The 17,953-nt window shown below is 36.4% G+C and overlaps 1 protein-coding gene across 2 annotated transcripts in view; it reads left to right on the top strand.

Moving 5' to 3' along the window:
- The first annotated feature begins 313 nt into the window (after nt 1–313).
- The window catches only part of PPP1R12A (protein phosphatase 1 regulatory subunit 12A), a 149,373-nt gene continuing 131,733 nt past the window's right edge, over nt 314–17,953 (top strand). Inside the window, exon 1 of one of the 2 annotated variants that reach the window (XM_070947963.1) lies at nt 314–748. In XM_070947963.1, coding sequence (XP_070804064.1) covers nt 512–748 — 237 coding nt within the window. In that variant the 5' untranslated portion in view covers nt 314–511. The remainder of the gene's footprint in view (nt 749–17,953) is intronic. The other variant, XM_070947961.1, reaches the window with a different exon arrangement.

Below are 17,953 nucleotides of genomic sequence, written 5' to 3'. Positions count from 1 at the left end.
AGATCTAACGTCGCATAGTTCAGGGATCCGAAAGTGTCTGCCTTATCCTGGTGACCTTTAAGATACCTCGAGACTGTCCACTGCTTTGCTATCCGAGAGCAACGCGCTATCCCAGTCGGTAAAAGGTTCTGCGAGGCTGCGCTCAGCAGCCCCCCTCGAGACCTCATCGCCAACGGTCCGTTAAAAGTAAACTTCACCCGCGGCCGCCGCGTCTCTTCCAAAATATCGCGAGATTACGTTAAGGAAGCCGGGCGCTTCACTTTTCCCTCTCTTTCCTCTTAGCTCCGCTAGCCGGCCGAGCGCGAGATAGGCGCGCGGGCCGCGCAGGGCGGCGTTTTGGTGCGCTGGGAGTGGGGCGGGGGAGCAAAGGAGCGAGCATTCGGCCGCGCGAGGTTCTGTGGGATACAGGCGGTGCTCTGCTTCTCCGCCTCCTGCTGGGTGCGGAGCGGCTCCGCTGAAGCAAACGAGCAAGCGAAAGGCAGGGAGAAAAGGGACGAGACCCGACTAGGGCATGAAGATGGCGGACGCCAAGCAGAAACGGAATGAACAGCTGAAGCGCTGGATCGGCTCCGAGACGGACCAGGAGCCGCCCGTGGTCAAGCGCAAGAAGACCAAGGTGAAGTTCGACGACAGCGCCGTCTTCCTGGCTGCCTGTTCGAGCGGCGACACCGAGGAAGTGCTGCGTCTGCTGGAGCGCGGCGCCGACATCAACTACGCGAATGTGGACGGCTTCGCGGCACTGCACCAGGTCTGTGTCTCCTTCTCCCATTTCTCCGGGCAGGGCTTCAGGAGCTTCTGCTGGGAAGGAGGAGGCTCTGCCGCCCGGGATGAGATTGAGGCCTGCTTCTTTCTTCCACCTAGGATAGTCTGGCTAGGGTGCTGCTTCCGGAACTTCTTGCCTTTGGGCGCCTTGAGGAGGGCTGTGGCCCTTCGGCGTCGGAACCTGCCTTCCTCCCCCCCACCCCTTCTTCCGACTTTTAGTGGGGAGGTAGCCCGTCTGTGAACATCCTTGTTTGGGTCCCAGGGATGTTGGGTTCTGCTGGCTAAGCTGTACCTGCTGATAAGGCCGGGTCTTGCCTTCCCCCCCCCTCCCGAGAGACAGGAGCATTTGGTGGTCGTCTTTTCTTTCCTTCGCTGCCCTGGGGCTTCAGAGAGACTTAGTTCTTCTGGGGAGGGGGACAGATGAAGAATGGAGAACTCCCCCGAGCTTTTTATTTGTTTTATTTTTTTAATAGGGCAAGGAGGACGAGGCGAGTCCTTTCACGAAGGAGGTAACTTCGTGAAGTGATGGGGTGATTACCATTGCCAGAATGGGAACATTTAGGGGTTGTCCTTAATGGCTGGCTGGCTGTTTTGCAGATGAGTTGAACGCCTAAACACATCCGTACTAAATGCTGTTCTTAATTTGTTAAAGTTGCTGCTTGGGTTTTTTTTCTTTTTCCTTGGTTGGTGGCTCTACATTATGGAATATGAACTCGGACCCATTACTGCAGCCCTTTCTATCATTTATAGAAAGTCATACAATTATTAGTACAAATTAAAATTGGTTTTGCTTGCAAGAGTTCCAAAAATGACAGTTGAGGAAGGATGAGAAATCAACTGATTCTGAAATGTTCTCAAAATGGATGCTTTGTGGACGTTTAAGTTTTATAGGAGTCTGATAGGAATCTCAAATGTTAGCCAAATAAGGAAAGACTGTGGCAATCCCTAGATAATGTTGGATACTTGAGTTGATGTAGATTTTATTAACAGACCAGGAGCAATAACAACATTATAAACTCACTTTGTGTATATATGTATTTATACTTTAAAAAACAAGTGTAATTACTTGGACAGCTTGATTTTTATTTTGCATGGTGGTAGTCTTGGTAGTTCCTTAAAGGTATAGTAATTAGGATATCTAGAAGAAGTGCTTTTTGCAGTATACTAACAAGTAATGCTTTATTAAGCTATGAAACAGATTTCAATTTAGTCTATTCTTAAAATTCTTGATGATGACACCGGGAAGAAGAAAGCTTTCATGAATAAGTTGATTCAAGATAGTTGAACACATATGTGTTGTGTCCTTAGTATTATGCAAGATTTATAATGGAATTTGTCTTTTGAATTAAATCTTCTATTCTTCCGATATAATTTAATTAGTTTAAAAATACATGTCTTATTTACAAAATGAATTGAACAGTATTATAGATTGCCACTTTTGTTTTAAAGCTAAGTAATGATGTTCTCATTGAACATCATTACTTAGTAATGTTAGACTTTATTAGTAATGTTAGACTTTATTAGTTTACGCAGTACTGAGAGAAAGCCCACTGTAGGGTATACATTGTAATAGAATTTCATATTTGGTCTTTCTTGCTAGTTAGGATTTTATTGAGAAAATTATGTTTCGCACTTCAAACTGAGAGAACTTTAGGGTTGAATAAGGTCTAAAATAGTGTTAGTACATACCTTTTTGAGGTACTAGATATGTTTAAAATAGCTTTTTAACCTATAATCCTGTGATCCCTGGAATGGTATTCTAGATTGTAAAAATGTTACAGATATCCCCCTTCCAAAACAGGTACTCATTGTCTCTTTCTACAAGCTCCTCCAAAGACAATAACTCATGGAGTTTGTGGGTGGGAAGGTAGTATATTCTCTCATTACATGATAGAAGAAAAAAGTTTTGTGAATATGAAGAAGACTAAAAAAAACCCTACAATCCTTAGGACCTATATCATTCTTATTCCTCAAGCATTCTCCAGAAATTAGGCAAATGTATGCAAACCTTAAGGCTGAGGGACATAAATTGTGTTATGTGAAGACCCATAAGAGGAAAAAAAAGTGGAAAAATCTTTTCTCCCCTTTTGTGACATGGTGGCATGAACTTGGCAGGCTTTTGTTAAGATAGCTTTTTTTCTGTCTTTGCATTATATCGTATCCTTTGGTAGCACAGTTCAGTACATTTGGAATTTCATGAATGATGTACATTACTTTATTAAATTAAAGTAATGGTGACATACATTATAGAAATTGGCCTAGCATAACAGAGAATTTCTGCTATCTTGCAAAAGAGGGATAAAGAAGATCTCATTCAAAAGGCAGAGTCATTCAAGTCAATTTGGCTACATGACTAAACACACGTGTACATTTGTTTTTTTTTACAACAGTATAGAACTGGTTTGCTGTTTCCTTCTGGGTTATTTTTTGACTTCCTAGAATAGTCGGCAATCTTCCATCCAAATGTTAACTTGATCTAGTCTTTTTTAATTTTTTTTTTAAATCACATGAACTTTGTTAAGCTCTACTTTCTCAGACAAAGGATTTCAGAATGTAAGGGATTCAAGTATAAGTGATTTACTATTTTCAAGCTCAATTATAAGATGGCATATAGAAGACATAGTGATTAAGAAAATGATACATGACTGCAATTGAGATAGACATATATTCAGGGAGATAGCCATTTATGCATATGTGTTTAAACAATTTAGCACATTCAGTGGTAAAAAATGTTGTGAATTGTGCCTTGAAGCAAAGTGTTGATGGTATAAAGGCATGTATTATAATGCTTGCTTAGAAAACAACTATTATATTTGTCCCAGTTGAAGTTCTCTTTAAGAGCATTGTGTTATACTAGTCACTAGGCTGGAAGTTACAGAAGCAAAGAATGTTTTGGGAGTGTATTGTGCAATGATTGTAACCTATTTCTTGAAAAAGTGTTCTGGGTTTGGAAATTCAGCTGAGATTCTGATTAGACATGAACATGACTATCCAATAGGTTAGATTCTGAGAAAAATGTAAATGAATTATATATTCATATATAATATTCAATATTATATTAAATATTTCCCTTTTTGATCTTCTCTGTGCCCCAATGCATAAGGCCACATGAGACTTTGTTCACATACATTGCTAAGTAACTGTGCTTATCCATGGTTATCTATTTCAAGTAGGCTTGCAAACCTACTAAGCCAAAAGCAAATAAACCATATTGGAGCTTGAACATTATTTATGAACTAAACCATGTTCAATGGCAAGATAGATAATAGTTTTATTTATATTCATTCCAATTTGGGACTTACATTGTACAGATAGCAATGTTGAGGCAGTAGAAATGGAACAAATTAGAGTGATGTTTTGAAACATTTGGGCATGAAACAGTAAAATAACAATTCATAGTTTGTATAACTTGCTTTATAATTAACAGATCAAGCTCTGTTTTTATTCATTAAATTTATATAGCTGTCCATCTCAAATAAAATTTAGATTTTGTATGTTGTGATAAGAAATCACAGAATCCCACTGATTACATTTTTTTCAATTTTTGAATACTTAATGAAAAATATATCACCCATGCAATTATTTCATTTTATACTAGATAACTCTACAAGATATCTAGTATAAAATATCTGTTACAAAGACTCAATAAAGCTTATCACTAATCAATAGCCTTCATATCAAATTCTGTTAAATATGAACTTATATGTAGTTCAGTTGAGTCTGATAACTACAGCATTACATCTCAAGGTTGACTCAGCCTTCCATCCTTCTAAGATCCATAAAATGAGGAGCCAGCTTGTTGGGGGCAATATGGTAGCGCAGCAGACTAAAGCACTGTTATTAACATCAGCTGCCTGCAATTACTGCAAGTTCAAATCTCACCAGGCTCAAGATTGACTCAGCCTTCCATCCTTTCTAAGGTAGGTAAAATGAGGACCCAGATTGTGGGGGCAATAAGATGACTGTATAAATATACAAAAGTATGAAGGCTATTGCTTAACGCATTGTAAGCCGCCCTGAGTCTTCGGAGAAGGGCGGCATATAAATCAAATAAAAAAAACCGCTTAAAGAGGACTGCTTAGAGAGGGCCGTAAAACACTGTGAAGCAGTATATAAATCTAAGTGCTATTAACTATATCAAGAATCCTATACAGTGTTCCTATTAATTACTTAGTTCTTTTATTTCAATAACATCTGTTTTACATAAGAAAGGATAGGAATAACAGAGAAGTTCAGGAGAAAAAAAGGAATGGTGTTAGTGTTGGAAGTGCTCTTTCTGTGTGTATCCAAACATATTTTGGAATGTTTATTGTGCCACAACTAAGACTTCAGGAGTCACAAATTATGCACTTTTTGCTTTTTTTGTTTTATTGATTGATTGATTAAATTTGTATGCCCATCTCTCATCAAGCAACTCGGAGCTGCTTTTTCATGATCTGGAATGGAGAAGACAAGGTAGTTTGGATGTTCCAAAAACTCTTAAGTATACTAAAGTTGTAAGGTAAAAAAGCAGGTTCTTTGAGGGAAAAATATCAGCCTTTTATAAGAAGATGATATAAGAAAGGTCTTTCTGTTAAACAATTTAAAGGAAAAATATATGAATGTTGTGGCTTCTACAACCACAAAATAACTGGAAACCCACATTAACCTAAGCAATCATTCATTGAAAAAAATAGCCAGAATTGGATGCTTTCAAAAGACTATATTGTAAACCATGCTTTACTATGTGCAGTGGCTGTGTTCATATGTTATGCTAAGCTAAAACCAATAAGAAATATACTATGGCTATAGACAATATTAAAATAAAATAAAAATACTTATCTGTATCTATGCATATTTGGGGTGGGCCAAATGACTATAAGTCTGCATCTCAGTATGTATATAGTAGGACTAGCTGATCTGCAAGAATACTGATAGTCCTTGCTTAATGGCGGTAATTGGGATAATTAACTCTGTAGTTGCAGCAGTCCCAGTTGCTGTCATTAGGCAAATCCCGCCTAGTCACAGCATCCTGTGGACACATGATTGTCATTCACAACCTCTTTCTGGGTTCCCATTGACTTTGCTTGTCAGAAGCCAGCAAAAAAGTTTTGAAATGGCAACTTTGTGGCCATGGGATGCTGTGATGTTGTAATTGTGAACTACCAGTAGTTGCCAAGCATATGAATCATGGTCATGTGACTGCAGAGACACTGCAATGGCTGCAACTACAAGCTATCGTAAGTCTCCCTAATTCCAGACTCTCGCAACTTCAAACAATTACTTCAACATTTACATTAACTCCAAAATTATTTCATGTTGAAAATTGAATAGCTGCTCAAGAAAAGCAAGTAATTTGATTTCATATTCATAATGGAAGATTTTAAGATGGATATTTCAGGGAATATATACAATGAAAATTGAAGTATAATAAGCTCATAGTATGACTGATAAAAGTAGTACACTTTAGGAAACAAATTGAATCAGTTATTAAAGTGCCCACTGTTTTCATACTATACTCATACAGGCCTATAGAATAGTGATAACTGTAGGCTGATACATCAAGTTAGCACAAATGTGTATCTTGATTCTTATATAAAAAGAGACACACTACAAAGTGTTCTTGAGATTATAAGTATATACTGTATAATCAGGGTGGACAAACAAGTATATGTACATTTTTCTTCTATACAAATGTAATATTGTTTTGTTTCAGAAAAATTGTTTCTTGGTGAAACAGCTGATATATCCTTTTTTGTTTGGAGATAAAATTAAATTAACTTCACATACTATTCTTATTCACCAAATCTTATATATAGAATATATGTGAAATGTAGATGAAAAACTATGAAGAAAGAGAAAATTCAAAAGAAAACACATTTCATCATAAATAATAATCAGTGTAGTGTTAACAGTTTCGTTGTGTTCATTAATACTAACTTAAGAAGCAGTGTAGTTTATTAGTTCAGTGTAAATGAATCTTCCAAATTATTTCAAGAAATGTAAATTCTAAATGTAACACTGCTAATTTAAAGGTTCACAATTTTCTTTGCAATCTTTGCATATATGCCACACTATTGCATTCAAATATTCAAAATCTTTATTACCATAACTGCTTTGCTGATTTTATTAACCATAAAAAGGCAACTCTAAGAGAGTTACAAAGCAGTAGGACTTGTAGTAAGCAGTGCATGTTCTGATGTTATCTGGTAGGCGGAGACATTCCAAGTTGTCATGTATTGCTAGATACATTCCTGAAATGACAGTCAGTGGAAACTCTGGCATAGAATAGAGGTTTTCCTCAGCTGTCACCATCTTTAGTAGCATGTCAGTATATTGTTAGAACAATAAGGAAATATATCTCATTTGTATTTGTGGCCAAGTATTATCCTTGAATAGCAAGAAAGTAATGTTAATTCTGAGCATCATCAACAAATGTAGTTTCTTATGTTCTGAGAAGTCCGTTGGGAGATCCTGTGTATAAGATTAGAAAAAAAATCAGTTAGCCTTTGTGAAAGAAGGGGAACAAAACACAAACTTGTTATACCACCAGTTTCTATAAAAATGCATTAATGAAAGTTTCACTGTATTGGAGATTTTTCATGTAACATGTCTCATAAAATAAGTATAACACTGCAGTTCTAGAATCTAATGATTCTTCTGTGTGTCAGTGGTTAAGTTCTATTTGCATTCGTTGAGGCTTTGTCCTAGAAAAATACATGGGCAGTTGTGGCCTAAGTCAATTAAACAAACTGCTATGAGTAAATATTGATTGATTGATTATAAGTATATACTATCACATCGAACACATTCACTGCCATTTACAATACAAATAAATCCAAAATACAATGCCAACTGAAAATTTGGGTAGACAGTTGTCCACAGGAGGCAACCATGTACCCAGGCTCCATTAGGTTCTCACATATGTGGCAAACAGTGACCATCCATATCCAGTTTCACTGTGAGGAGGCAGTAGTGAAGATATCTGGAAGCCAAACCATATTGGCCTTTGAATCTGGAAGCCAATGCAATACCTGCAGTATATTGGTAATACATTTGTTGCAGCTTTTATTTACCAGCAGATGATATAGTTGAGCAGCCTCATGCAAATAAGGGATTGAAGTAATGTTACTAGATCTTCCACCCATATAGGCAACAGCTGGCATTTCAGCCAAAATGAGACAAAAGAACCCATGGCCATAACATCTGTATGCAAATCTAGCAGTAGCTGTGAGTCCAAAAAGAAGCCCAGGCCACAGACTTAAACTTGAAGAAGAATTCTCCCCATCCACAATTAAAGCCAAAGCAGACAGGGCCAAATGGTTTCTGGACAAATAAAAACTGTAAAGTTGCCTTGGGCATAGAAAAGTTCCAATTCCATGCAACTACTCGACCAAGAAGATGATGTTGCTTGTATTAATGTTTAAGTGGTTATGATTACACTCTTGTAATTATTTTTTCAGCTGAAGGAAGTAAAATTGTTTTGGATAGTGGAACACTAAATTCAGTGCTTTGTAATACAGATCATATATTGGTAAAAGATATGTTGGTAAAATGTTGATAAGTATGTTTACATTTCAAAGTTTTCATGCCCTAAAGAACAACAAGCCACAAAATGAAAATAATATTATTGCTCATCTGCTGTAGACTCATATTTTCAAACACATTCATAAGAATATAAAAAGAGCTCTCATGCATCAGGCCATAGGCCAGTCTAGTTCAACTTGAACTAAAGTTCTGTATATGTAATTGCTGGGAAATTCATAAACTTGCACGGGAGGGCAGTAACCTTCTGCTGTCAGTAACCTTCTTCCCAGCAGCCAGCTTTTAAAACTTACTGCTTTTGATTTAGGAGGTACTAAGCAACCATCATTATTAGCATCTATTGTTGGTCTTATCCTTCATGAATTTGTTCCATTCCTTTTAAACTGGATGTCATTGCTACAAGTATTAGTAAAGAATTCCATGATTTAAGTATGTGCTATATAAAAAGATTTCTTCTTTTGAGTTCTTAATCTTCCTGTTTTATGTTTCAATGAATGACCTCAAAATCTATTGTTATGAGAATGGGAGAAAAACATTGTTCTCATTTCAAGTTATCTATGTTATCTATCATGCATGCTTTTATAAAATCCTAATTTCTCTAATCTTTCAAGAAACCTGTCCCAGTCTCAAAATAATTTTAGCTTCATATTTGCCACTTTAATCAGCTCTGTAATAACTTGAAGATGGGTGATCAGAACTATATGAAGTACCCCAATTGTGCTATGACAATAGATTTATGCAAGGGCATTATTATATCATCATTTCTATTTTTAATTCCATTCTTAATTATACCAAGCATGGAATTTGGCTTTTATATGAAAGCCAAAGGAATTTGGCTATATATGAAATTTAAATTTTGGGGGATCAGTATTAGAATCCATACAATGTGAAAGAGTGAGATTATAATTCACCCAAATTACAAATTTAACCTGTAAAAGAAGATTGAGTACACAGTAATTCTAGTTTGCCATACTTCAGATTTTGAAATTCATAGCAAACATGGAAACACAGACTGGGAAAAATTAATAGAAGAGAAGATGAGTTCCACATGGTCTCAGTAGAAACATGTATTTATCATATTCTGCTAACATAGTACTATTTTATAGTATACGTGATTAACCTGAAAGTCCAACTGAAATTAGTGGAGCTTGCTTTTGAATAGATAAATAGGATTTTTAGTCATTCTTTGAACAGGTAGTTTAATCATGCCTAAGACTGAAAGATGGTAAAATTTTATCTTACACTATCTCTTTAAGTAGAGTTTTGATTTTTTTTCTAATTGCATCAATTGTTTATATATCTCTGTGCTTTTAAAAGAAATTTGTAATCTGTCACAGAACTATGGTCATTAAGTGGATTTAGGAAACTAAGTCTAACACTAACTATATCAATTTAAATTTTGTGAAGTAATAAAAGCAGGAAGACAAAAACAGAAAGGATGCTCTATCTCTTGCTTTTTGTATGTAGTTCCCCTTTTACACTGTCTAGTCAGAAGCTTTAAATATATTGTTTTTATACTCAGGAGCAAAATAGTTCAGATTTTTGAGAATAATTTGCAGACTAAATTCTCATACTTGTTGGATGCTTTTCATCTTCATTAAGTTTGAATTACTAGGTTCAATCCTTAACATCAACACTGTTGATATTAGCTAGCCAAACAAGATTTCCTTGATCTTTCTGTTTTTGTTCTCAGTAGTTAAGCAATGAGTACAGAGTGGTTCGGTTAGCAGTTAAAACGTAACCGGAAATAATTGCCTAATTGTTCAGTATTGTATCAATCTTATGTTCTTTTTTCCCTTGTGTTGGTGTTTTATATAGAGAAGCATTATGTTGTTTCTTCTTTTATTAAACATCCGATTTATAGAAGCTTTCTTCAAAAATCTATAAAAACTGTACTTTGGAAAGCATATTATTTATTGCTTTATATTATATTTATTAAATATAAAACAAATTGCTTTCAAAACATGATTAGGTTTTCACATATAAAACAAGTAGACTCACATATTAGGCTAAGTCACTATTTAATATATTTTATTAAATATGTCATAATTTGCTACATTCACACATTGCATTTTAAATCACAAACATCAAATTACAAATGGCTAGCTTCACACATACTAGGTAGAAAAAATTGTGTGGCATCCAAATTCAGCCATTAGCTTGTGAAAAACAGCTGTTTTAGAAACATTGCCTATTCTGTATTGAAGCAGACTGATTTCATGAAACTTACTTTTATTAATCTAGTGGAAAGGGTCTTCTGTTTGTGCAGAGCATCCAAATGGAAACAAACTGGTGATAGATTCATGGACTGAGGAAGGAACCAAGAACTGTACTGGCAGAGTACAGTAGAACAATTACTTCCAATGATCTGGACTCCGTGCTTCTGTTAAAAATAGCATTGGACTCTTTAGCAGCAGCATGGTATACTCAGTTTGTATTGTAATAGAATGTCTAGATGTTTTCAAATGCACTTCTACAAATCCAGGTCACCGCCTTTCTATGCTTATTTTTTCTTCAGACAAAATTTCAACCTACAAAAAGCCCTCGACTTATGACCACAGTTGGGACTTGACCTTCCGTTATTAATTGATGTGGTTGATAAGTAACTCATGCTCAATTTTATGACCTTTTTGCCCCAGTTGTTAAGTGAATCACAGTGGTTAAGTGAACCTGGCTTCCCTATTGCAAATGGCGATTGCATGACCCCTGGGATTCTGTCACTGTTGTAAACAAATGCCAGTTGCCAAGTGCCCAAATTTTGATTACGTGAATACAGATATGCTGCAACAGCCATAAATACAAGGTTGTACGTCACTTTTTTCAACACTGTCGTAACTTTGAATGGTTGTAAATCATGGACTACTAATATTTCATTCCAGTGTTCAGGTGTGTATTTCTTGAATATTTGCATCTTCTAAAATGTTAGTCACCCTTCACAGCTTTCTATCATCTATCCCTTTGTGGAATAATTAAAAATAGTGTTGAACTATGACTATGGTCAGTTAGCCAATTATAAATTCATCTAACAGTTGGGTCATTTAAGCCATAATTTACCACTTTATTAACAACTTCATGACAGACTCTGTCAGATACTTCGTTGATGTATATTACGACAACAGCATTTTCTCAGTCTATTAAGGTAGCAGTCAAAAAAGGATATAAGGTTAGTCTGGTATTCACTTCTCATAAATTTAATGTCAATTAAATTTTATGAATTGTATTCCTATTCAAATATTCATACATAATTTATAATAATCTGCTCAAGAACCTTGCCTAGTAAAGATATCAACTTGATGAATCTGTAGTTTCCTGAATTATTCTCCTTCCAATTTTTAAATATAACATTTATTGGAATTTCACCAGTTGTCCTTGAATTTCCAAAGATTATAGTTAATGGTTGTGAGAAGTATGGAAATTACCTTGAAAAGGAATGCAAGAATCATGAAGTAAATAATTTAGCCTTGGGAAGGAAGAGTGGGTAAGAAAGAAAGTCAAGATGATCCCATCTTGATTCTTCACTTTAATTTCAGGGAATCTCTGATAGGCTGTCAAGTTTCTGCTCTACTGTACAAAATAAAGTGGAATCATTGTAGCCTTTGAAATGTCTGACTCCTGATCTGAAAGGTTGGTAGTAGTTTTCTTATCACCTCTGCTAGTTCATTCAGTACTGATCAGTAAGTACATGATATATTTCATTTGATTCTGGAGACTTGAATTCACTTAAACCAACTAGCAATAGCAATAGCACTTAGACTTATATACCACTTCATAGTGCTTTATAGCACTCTAAACAGTTTACCTAATCAGCATATTGTCCCCCAACAATCTGGGTCCTCATTTTACCAACCTCGGAAGGATGGAAGCTGAGTTAACCTTGAGCCGATCAGGATTGAATTGCTGGCAGTAGGCAGAGTTAGCCTGCAATACTGCATTCTAACCACTGTGCCACCACGGCTCCCACCTGTTATTTTTCCCTTCTTGTTTCTTCTAAGCAGTAGTTCTATCATTCCACTAGTAACAAGATAACAGTCAGAGCTTTGTTTCACTTTGAAGTGGCAGTAAAACTTAAAGACATTCTTCTTTCTCACCATCACCTGCTATCAGTTCAGCCTTTCCATCTCTCAACAGATCTACAGCCTCTTTGCCTTGTATAAAATACAGACAGTATCTACAAACAAAAGAGAACATAAGTAACTCAAGTTTGAACTGTGGAGTTGGTGCTCTCTGAGCTTGGTTGTTCACTTTCAGAAGTTACCCCATCATGTAACTTGTGCTAATGCTGATGAAATTATGTGGTCAAGTAATGAAATGTATGCAAGCAAGCCATCAAACTCGGAGAGCACCAACAACTCCATAGTATGTATATAGGTGCAAATCTGTCTTATAAATGACTTTTATCTTACTTCTTTGAGCATTTTTGACAGGCTTAACACAATCTGCAGTTTATCCTGCAATAAAATCTATACTTTCTTGCAGCTGTTCCTTTTAGTTATATGCCTCTGCTTCTACATTTTTTACATATTCATTTGTTTTACTATTTTAGATAGCTCTGTATGTATGTATCCATGCTAGTTTTTTTTAATGTCTTCCATTTTTCATTCGAGTAGGAATTGTTTATATTGCACTTTCAATACCTTGTTTTGCAGGATTTCCCATCCTTAAGGGTCTTTTCTCCTTCAGGATTTAAATTAGTTGGCTTTTACTCACTTTCTCTGAATTCATTAAAATCTGTTCTGTAATTCAGTATTTGAATCTAATTTTTCTCTCTTCCTCCTACCCTTGATGACCTGATCTCAGGAATAACATAATCATTTTATCCAATGTTCCAGAAATCTTTACTTTTTCCATCAATTCTGCCTTATTAGTAAGGATTAGCTCCATAATAGAACACTCCTTTGTTGCTAACAAAGTTATCAGCAAGAGTAGAGGAATTTTTTAGACGTCTGATTTTTGACCTGTTTAGTTTCCAGTTCATGTTAGGGTAGTTGTCACTATAATATATTCCTGATATCATCAAAACATCCTCATCCATATTTTTGCTGTTCAGCTAATCTATAATAACACTAATAACAATGCCACTTTTGTTTATCACTTATCAATTTTGTTTAAATTCTTATAAACATACTCAGTTTATCCATGCTATGATTCCTAGACTTCTGTTTTGGTATATGTTTCATTACATTAAACACAACTCCTGCTGCTTGGTTCCTTTTGATTAAATTATAACCTTCAAGAGCTACCAATAATACATGTTATCCTGGTAAGTTTCAATAATGCCTATGACATCACATTTCTTCATCTTTGTTAGGATTTCAGATTCATTCTGTTTGTTTCCCATATTTTGTGTACTTACGTAGAAACATTGAAAGTGTGAATGGCTTTAGTGTTGTAGTTTCTTAAACCGTATAAATAATTAGAATAGAATTCTTTATTGGCCAAGTGTGATTGGACACACAAGGAATTTGTCTTTGGTGCATATGCTCTTGGTGTACATAAAAAGTCAAGATACATTCGTCAAGAATCATAAGGTACAACACTTAATGATAGTCATAGGATACAAATAAGCAATCAAATCATACTAGGAAACAATCAATATAAATCGTAAGGATACAAGCAACAAAGTTACAGTCATGCAGTCATAAGTGGGAGGAGATGGGTGATAGGAATGATGAGAAGACTAATAGTAATAGTAATGCAGTCTTAGTGAATAGTTTGACAGTGTTGAGGGAACTGGCTTTGTACTGTAATTTCTTGTCGTATCTAAGTTGATTCTCTAATCTTGTGCTTTTGCTTTTGTTTCCTACATAACTGCCCCAAACCTTAATGGTATACTTCCAAACATCAAACTAAGCAAGGAAGTCCAGGCAGAAAATTGTAAGAGATAGTTTCAAATAAACAGCCCCTCTTCTATCTAGGGCAGGGATTTGCAACCTTAAACACTCAATGAGCCATTTGGACCCATTTCCCACAGAAAAGAAAACACCGGGAGCCACAAAACCCTTCCTGTGCCTGACTATTTCTTGAGCAGCCATAAAACTAGCATATGTAATTGAATTAAACGTTCTGTTTTCTTTTGAAACTTCTTTTCTTGGATTTATCCATGGTTGGCCTACTGGGGGTTGAAAAACTCAATAAATCGTGTGCCAGCAGATGTTGCACACTGGCGGTTGTGACGCATATTTTGAGTGACAGGGAGCCGCAGCAGAGGGGTGAAAGAGCCACATGCAGCTCCAGAGCCGCAGGTTGCTGACTGCTGATCTAGGGCTTTATTTATGATGATCAACACCTTGAATTTCATCTGGAAGCATACGGGCAACCAGAGCAGTTTATGAAGCAGGGGTGTCATTTGAGCATGACAAGGCAGGCCCACTATTGCTTGCATTGCTGCATTCTGAACCAGTTGCAGTTTCCAAGTCAAGAGTAGCCTCATGTGGAGAACATTGTAAAATTGAGCTGTAGTGTGACAAAGGCATGGGTGACAGTCTGGATAGGTGTCCAATCTACAAAGGGATACAACTGACATACAAGAAGTGACCTGTCTCCTCAACACTGACTGGAATGGGTGTTTCAGGAAAAGAACTACTGCAATATGATTCTTTTTCCAACCATACTGGAAATGGCTTTTACATCCCTGTCCCTACATCCAAAAGGCCTGTTTTTTGCCTAGGTGTTTGTGAGCAAACTTTAATTTTACCTTGATTTCTTTAAAGTCAGCAAAGGTTGACCTGGCACAAATGCCATTTAGATCTAACTTATGCTAATTTTGTTTATTTGTAGACTAATGCACTTCAACAGCAATAGTGGTGAAATTACTTACAAGTCACATGATGAAATTTTGGGGTTTTCAAAAACTTCTTTCAGTATTTAGTGTTCTCCTCTTAAGCTAAACTGAAATGGCTTGGCCTAGGCAAGTTGGAAGTTGAAATCTTTTCCACTCAATGATTAATGTCCATCTGTTTGGCAATCTTTCTAAATAACTTACTAGATTTGTAGGCATCAACATCTATAACTATCTTTCTGGAGGCCTCAGAGAGTACTTGCCGTCTAGATACTACACATTTCAAGAACAAAGAGCAAACCAAACTAAGTTCCTGGAGGTTTAAATAAGAAAAGCTCCTCTCAGACTCTAACAATGCTCTAACCATTTGCATTTGACTCAGTACATCCAAATCTAATTTTAGGTATTTGAGATAGTGATAAATGTAGGTGTGTACTTTTTCCACATGAAAAAAATAATTTTTAAAAAATTTAAATTACACAATGGATTAAAATAGTGCATATAATTTTTAAATAAGAAAATTACCTGGGTTTGTATGACTCCCCCACCCCCCTGTGTGTGTGTAGGCCATAAACATAGCTAATACTCCTTTATCCTATTTTCCCCACAACAACCCTGTGACATTGGTTTGGCTGAGAGAGAGTGATCAGCACAAAATCCTACAACCAAATTGCATGCCTAAGGAAGGTCTAGTCCCCTGGTTTCTAGGCCACCACCTTAACCACTAGACCAGTGGTTCTCAAACTTCCTAATGCCGCGACCCTTTAATACAGTTCCTCATGTTGTGGTGATCCCCAACCAGGGGTGGGTTCTAAATTTTTTTTACTACTGGTTCTGTGGGCGTGGCTTATTTTGTGGGCGTGGCTTGGCGGTCATGTGACTGGGTGGGCATGGCTAGCTGGTCATGTGACCTGGTGGCCATGGCTATGTGTATAGGGACTAAGAGGGCTGAAAAAAGTCATTTCTGACAGGTCCTCACACTTTTGACTGGTCCTCACACTTATGACCATCCTCACATTTATGCCTGTGCAGCATTCTTAACAACCATGTCACTTATTTCACAACTGCTTCTCTTCAACATGGTATAAGATAGGGCAAAAAACGTAAAATGTGAGGACAGTCGTAAATTCGAGGACTGGTCAAAAGTGCGAGGACCAGTCAAAAATAACTTTTTCAGCCCTCTGAGTAGTCCATATGCACAAAAGGACTACCCAGAGGGCTGAAAAAAGTGATTTCTGACAGGTCCTCACACTTTTGACCGGTCTTCGCAGTTATGACTGGTCATCATTTATGCCCATTATACTATTCTTAACAACCGTGTCACTCATTTCACAATTGCTTCTCTTCACCATGGTGACAAGATAGGGCAAAAACATAAATTGTGAGGACAGTCGTAAGTTCGAGGACTGATCAAAGGTGCGAGGACCAGTCAAAAATAACTTTTTCAGCCCTCTGAGTAGTCCATATGCCTAAAAGGATACAGCAATAGAGAGGGATAAAGGAAGGGAAGGGAAATTAGAGTAGGAGTGAGGGGAAGAGAGGAGGGGAAGGAGAAAGGAAGAGGAAGTAGGGAGAAGAAGAAGGGGGGGAAGAGAAAGTAAGAAGGAAAGAAAAGACAGAGGTGGTAGGTTTGAGGAGAAAGAGTGCTGTACAATAAAAAAGATGAAAGGGAAGAAAGCCAACCCCAAGCAAATATAAAGATATTAAGATAAAGAATGAATTGTTAAACTTTAAAGAATAAAAGAGAACAAATAGGAATAAATAGCAATAATTAGAAACACACATACAAACATACAACGTATTTTCTTTGAATAGAGTATTTGGCCGGTCCACAAATTTAAACAGTTGTAGGAGGTTAGCACCCACCCCTTTCCTAGAAGAATGAAATATTTTGGGAAATATTAAAAAGGCAGAATCTTATATTTCCCTGGATGAGAGATGGAGAAGCATATTTTACAGACAAAGCAGCTCCCACCTTCCTGCCCCCCACCCTTTGTTAATGGGCCAGAGGCAGAAAGTCAATCCTTTGTCAAAGGACATTTGCAACACAATAGCAACAGAAACAATGGGCCCCATCAAGCCATGTGATCCTGTCCACCATTAAAACATCTTTCTAAATAGTCTCCATGTTTCCAGTGTCTTTTTCCCCACTTGGAGCAGAACCCAGAAGGATATTTCTTCCAACACAGTATTTAGTCATTTCAATTAAATTTACAATTTCTATATTTCCTTTTTACCATATTTATTCCTCATCTATTTTTTAAACAAACCAATATTACCCTTCCTCCTCATCTCTAATCTTAATCAAATTCAATTTTTCCCTTCTATTCTATATTATACCCCTTCGCATTGTCATCTATTTTCATATCCATCCTCACATTGGTTAATTATGTAATACAGTTGTTTAATACAAATTCAACATTTTAATATAAATCAATTAGTTATATAACTATCTTTTTTTGTATATTAATCAATATGAACATGAATATTCCAATTATTTCCATGCAATCCAATTTCTTACAAATCAATTAATTATATTTACCAATAATAATAAACCAAATAATTTCCCCCATATATTCCTCCAAACCACAACTTAACTGTTTCTGCTTTCAATACAATATACAATTAATAGTATCTCAATTATTACAATTCCCTAGTTAAATAGAGCTTTTTTTCTTTTGTGTTTTAAAATCTTGAACCTCCTCTTGTCCTAAATTTCCCATTGTTTGCAGTTTTGTACCTACCTTTTTTGGTGAGGAAAAAGAAAAAGAAATCTCTCTGCCTCATTTTGTCACGTTGCAGCTAAGACCCTGCTTTCACTTTCTCTTTTCAGCATAGCTAGGGGGAAAAAAACTTGCTCCAGGAATTTACCTCTTTGCAGCTAGCTCT

Source organism: Pituophis catenifer, unplaced genomic scaffold, assembly GCF_029215685.1.
Source record: "Pituophis catenifer annectens isolate HBS135680 unplaced genomic scaffold, rPitCat1.0.hap2 SCAF_7, whole genome shotgun sequence".
Lineage (NCBI taxonomy): Eukaryota > Metazoa > Chordata > Lepidosauria > Squamata > Colubridae > Pituophis > Pituophis catenifer.
This window is presented reverse-complemented; position numbering and strand designations above follow the sequence as displayed.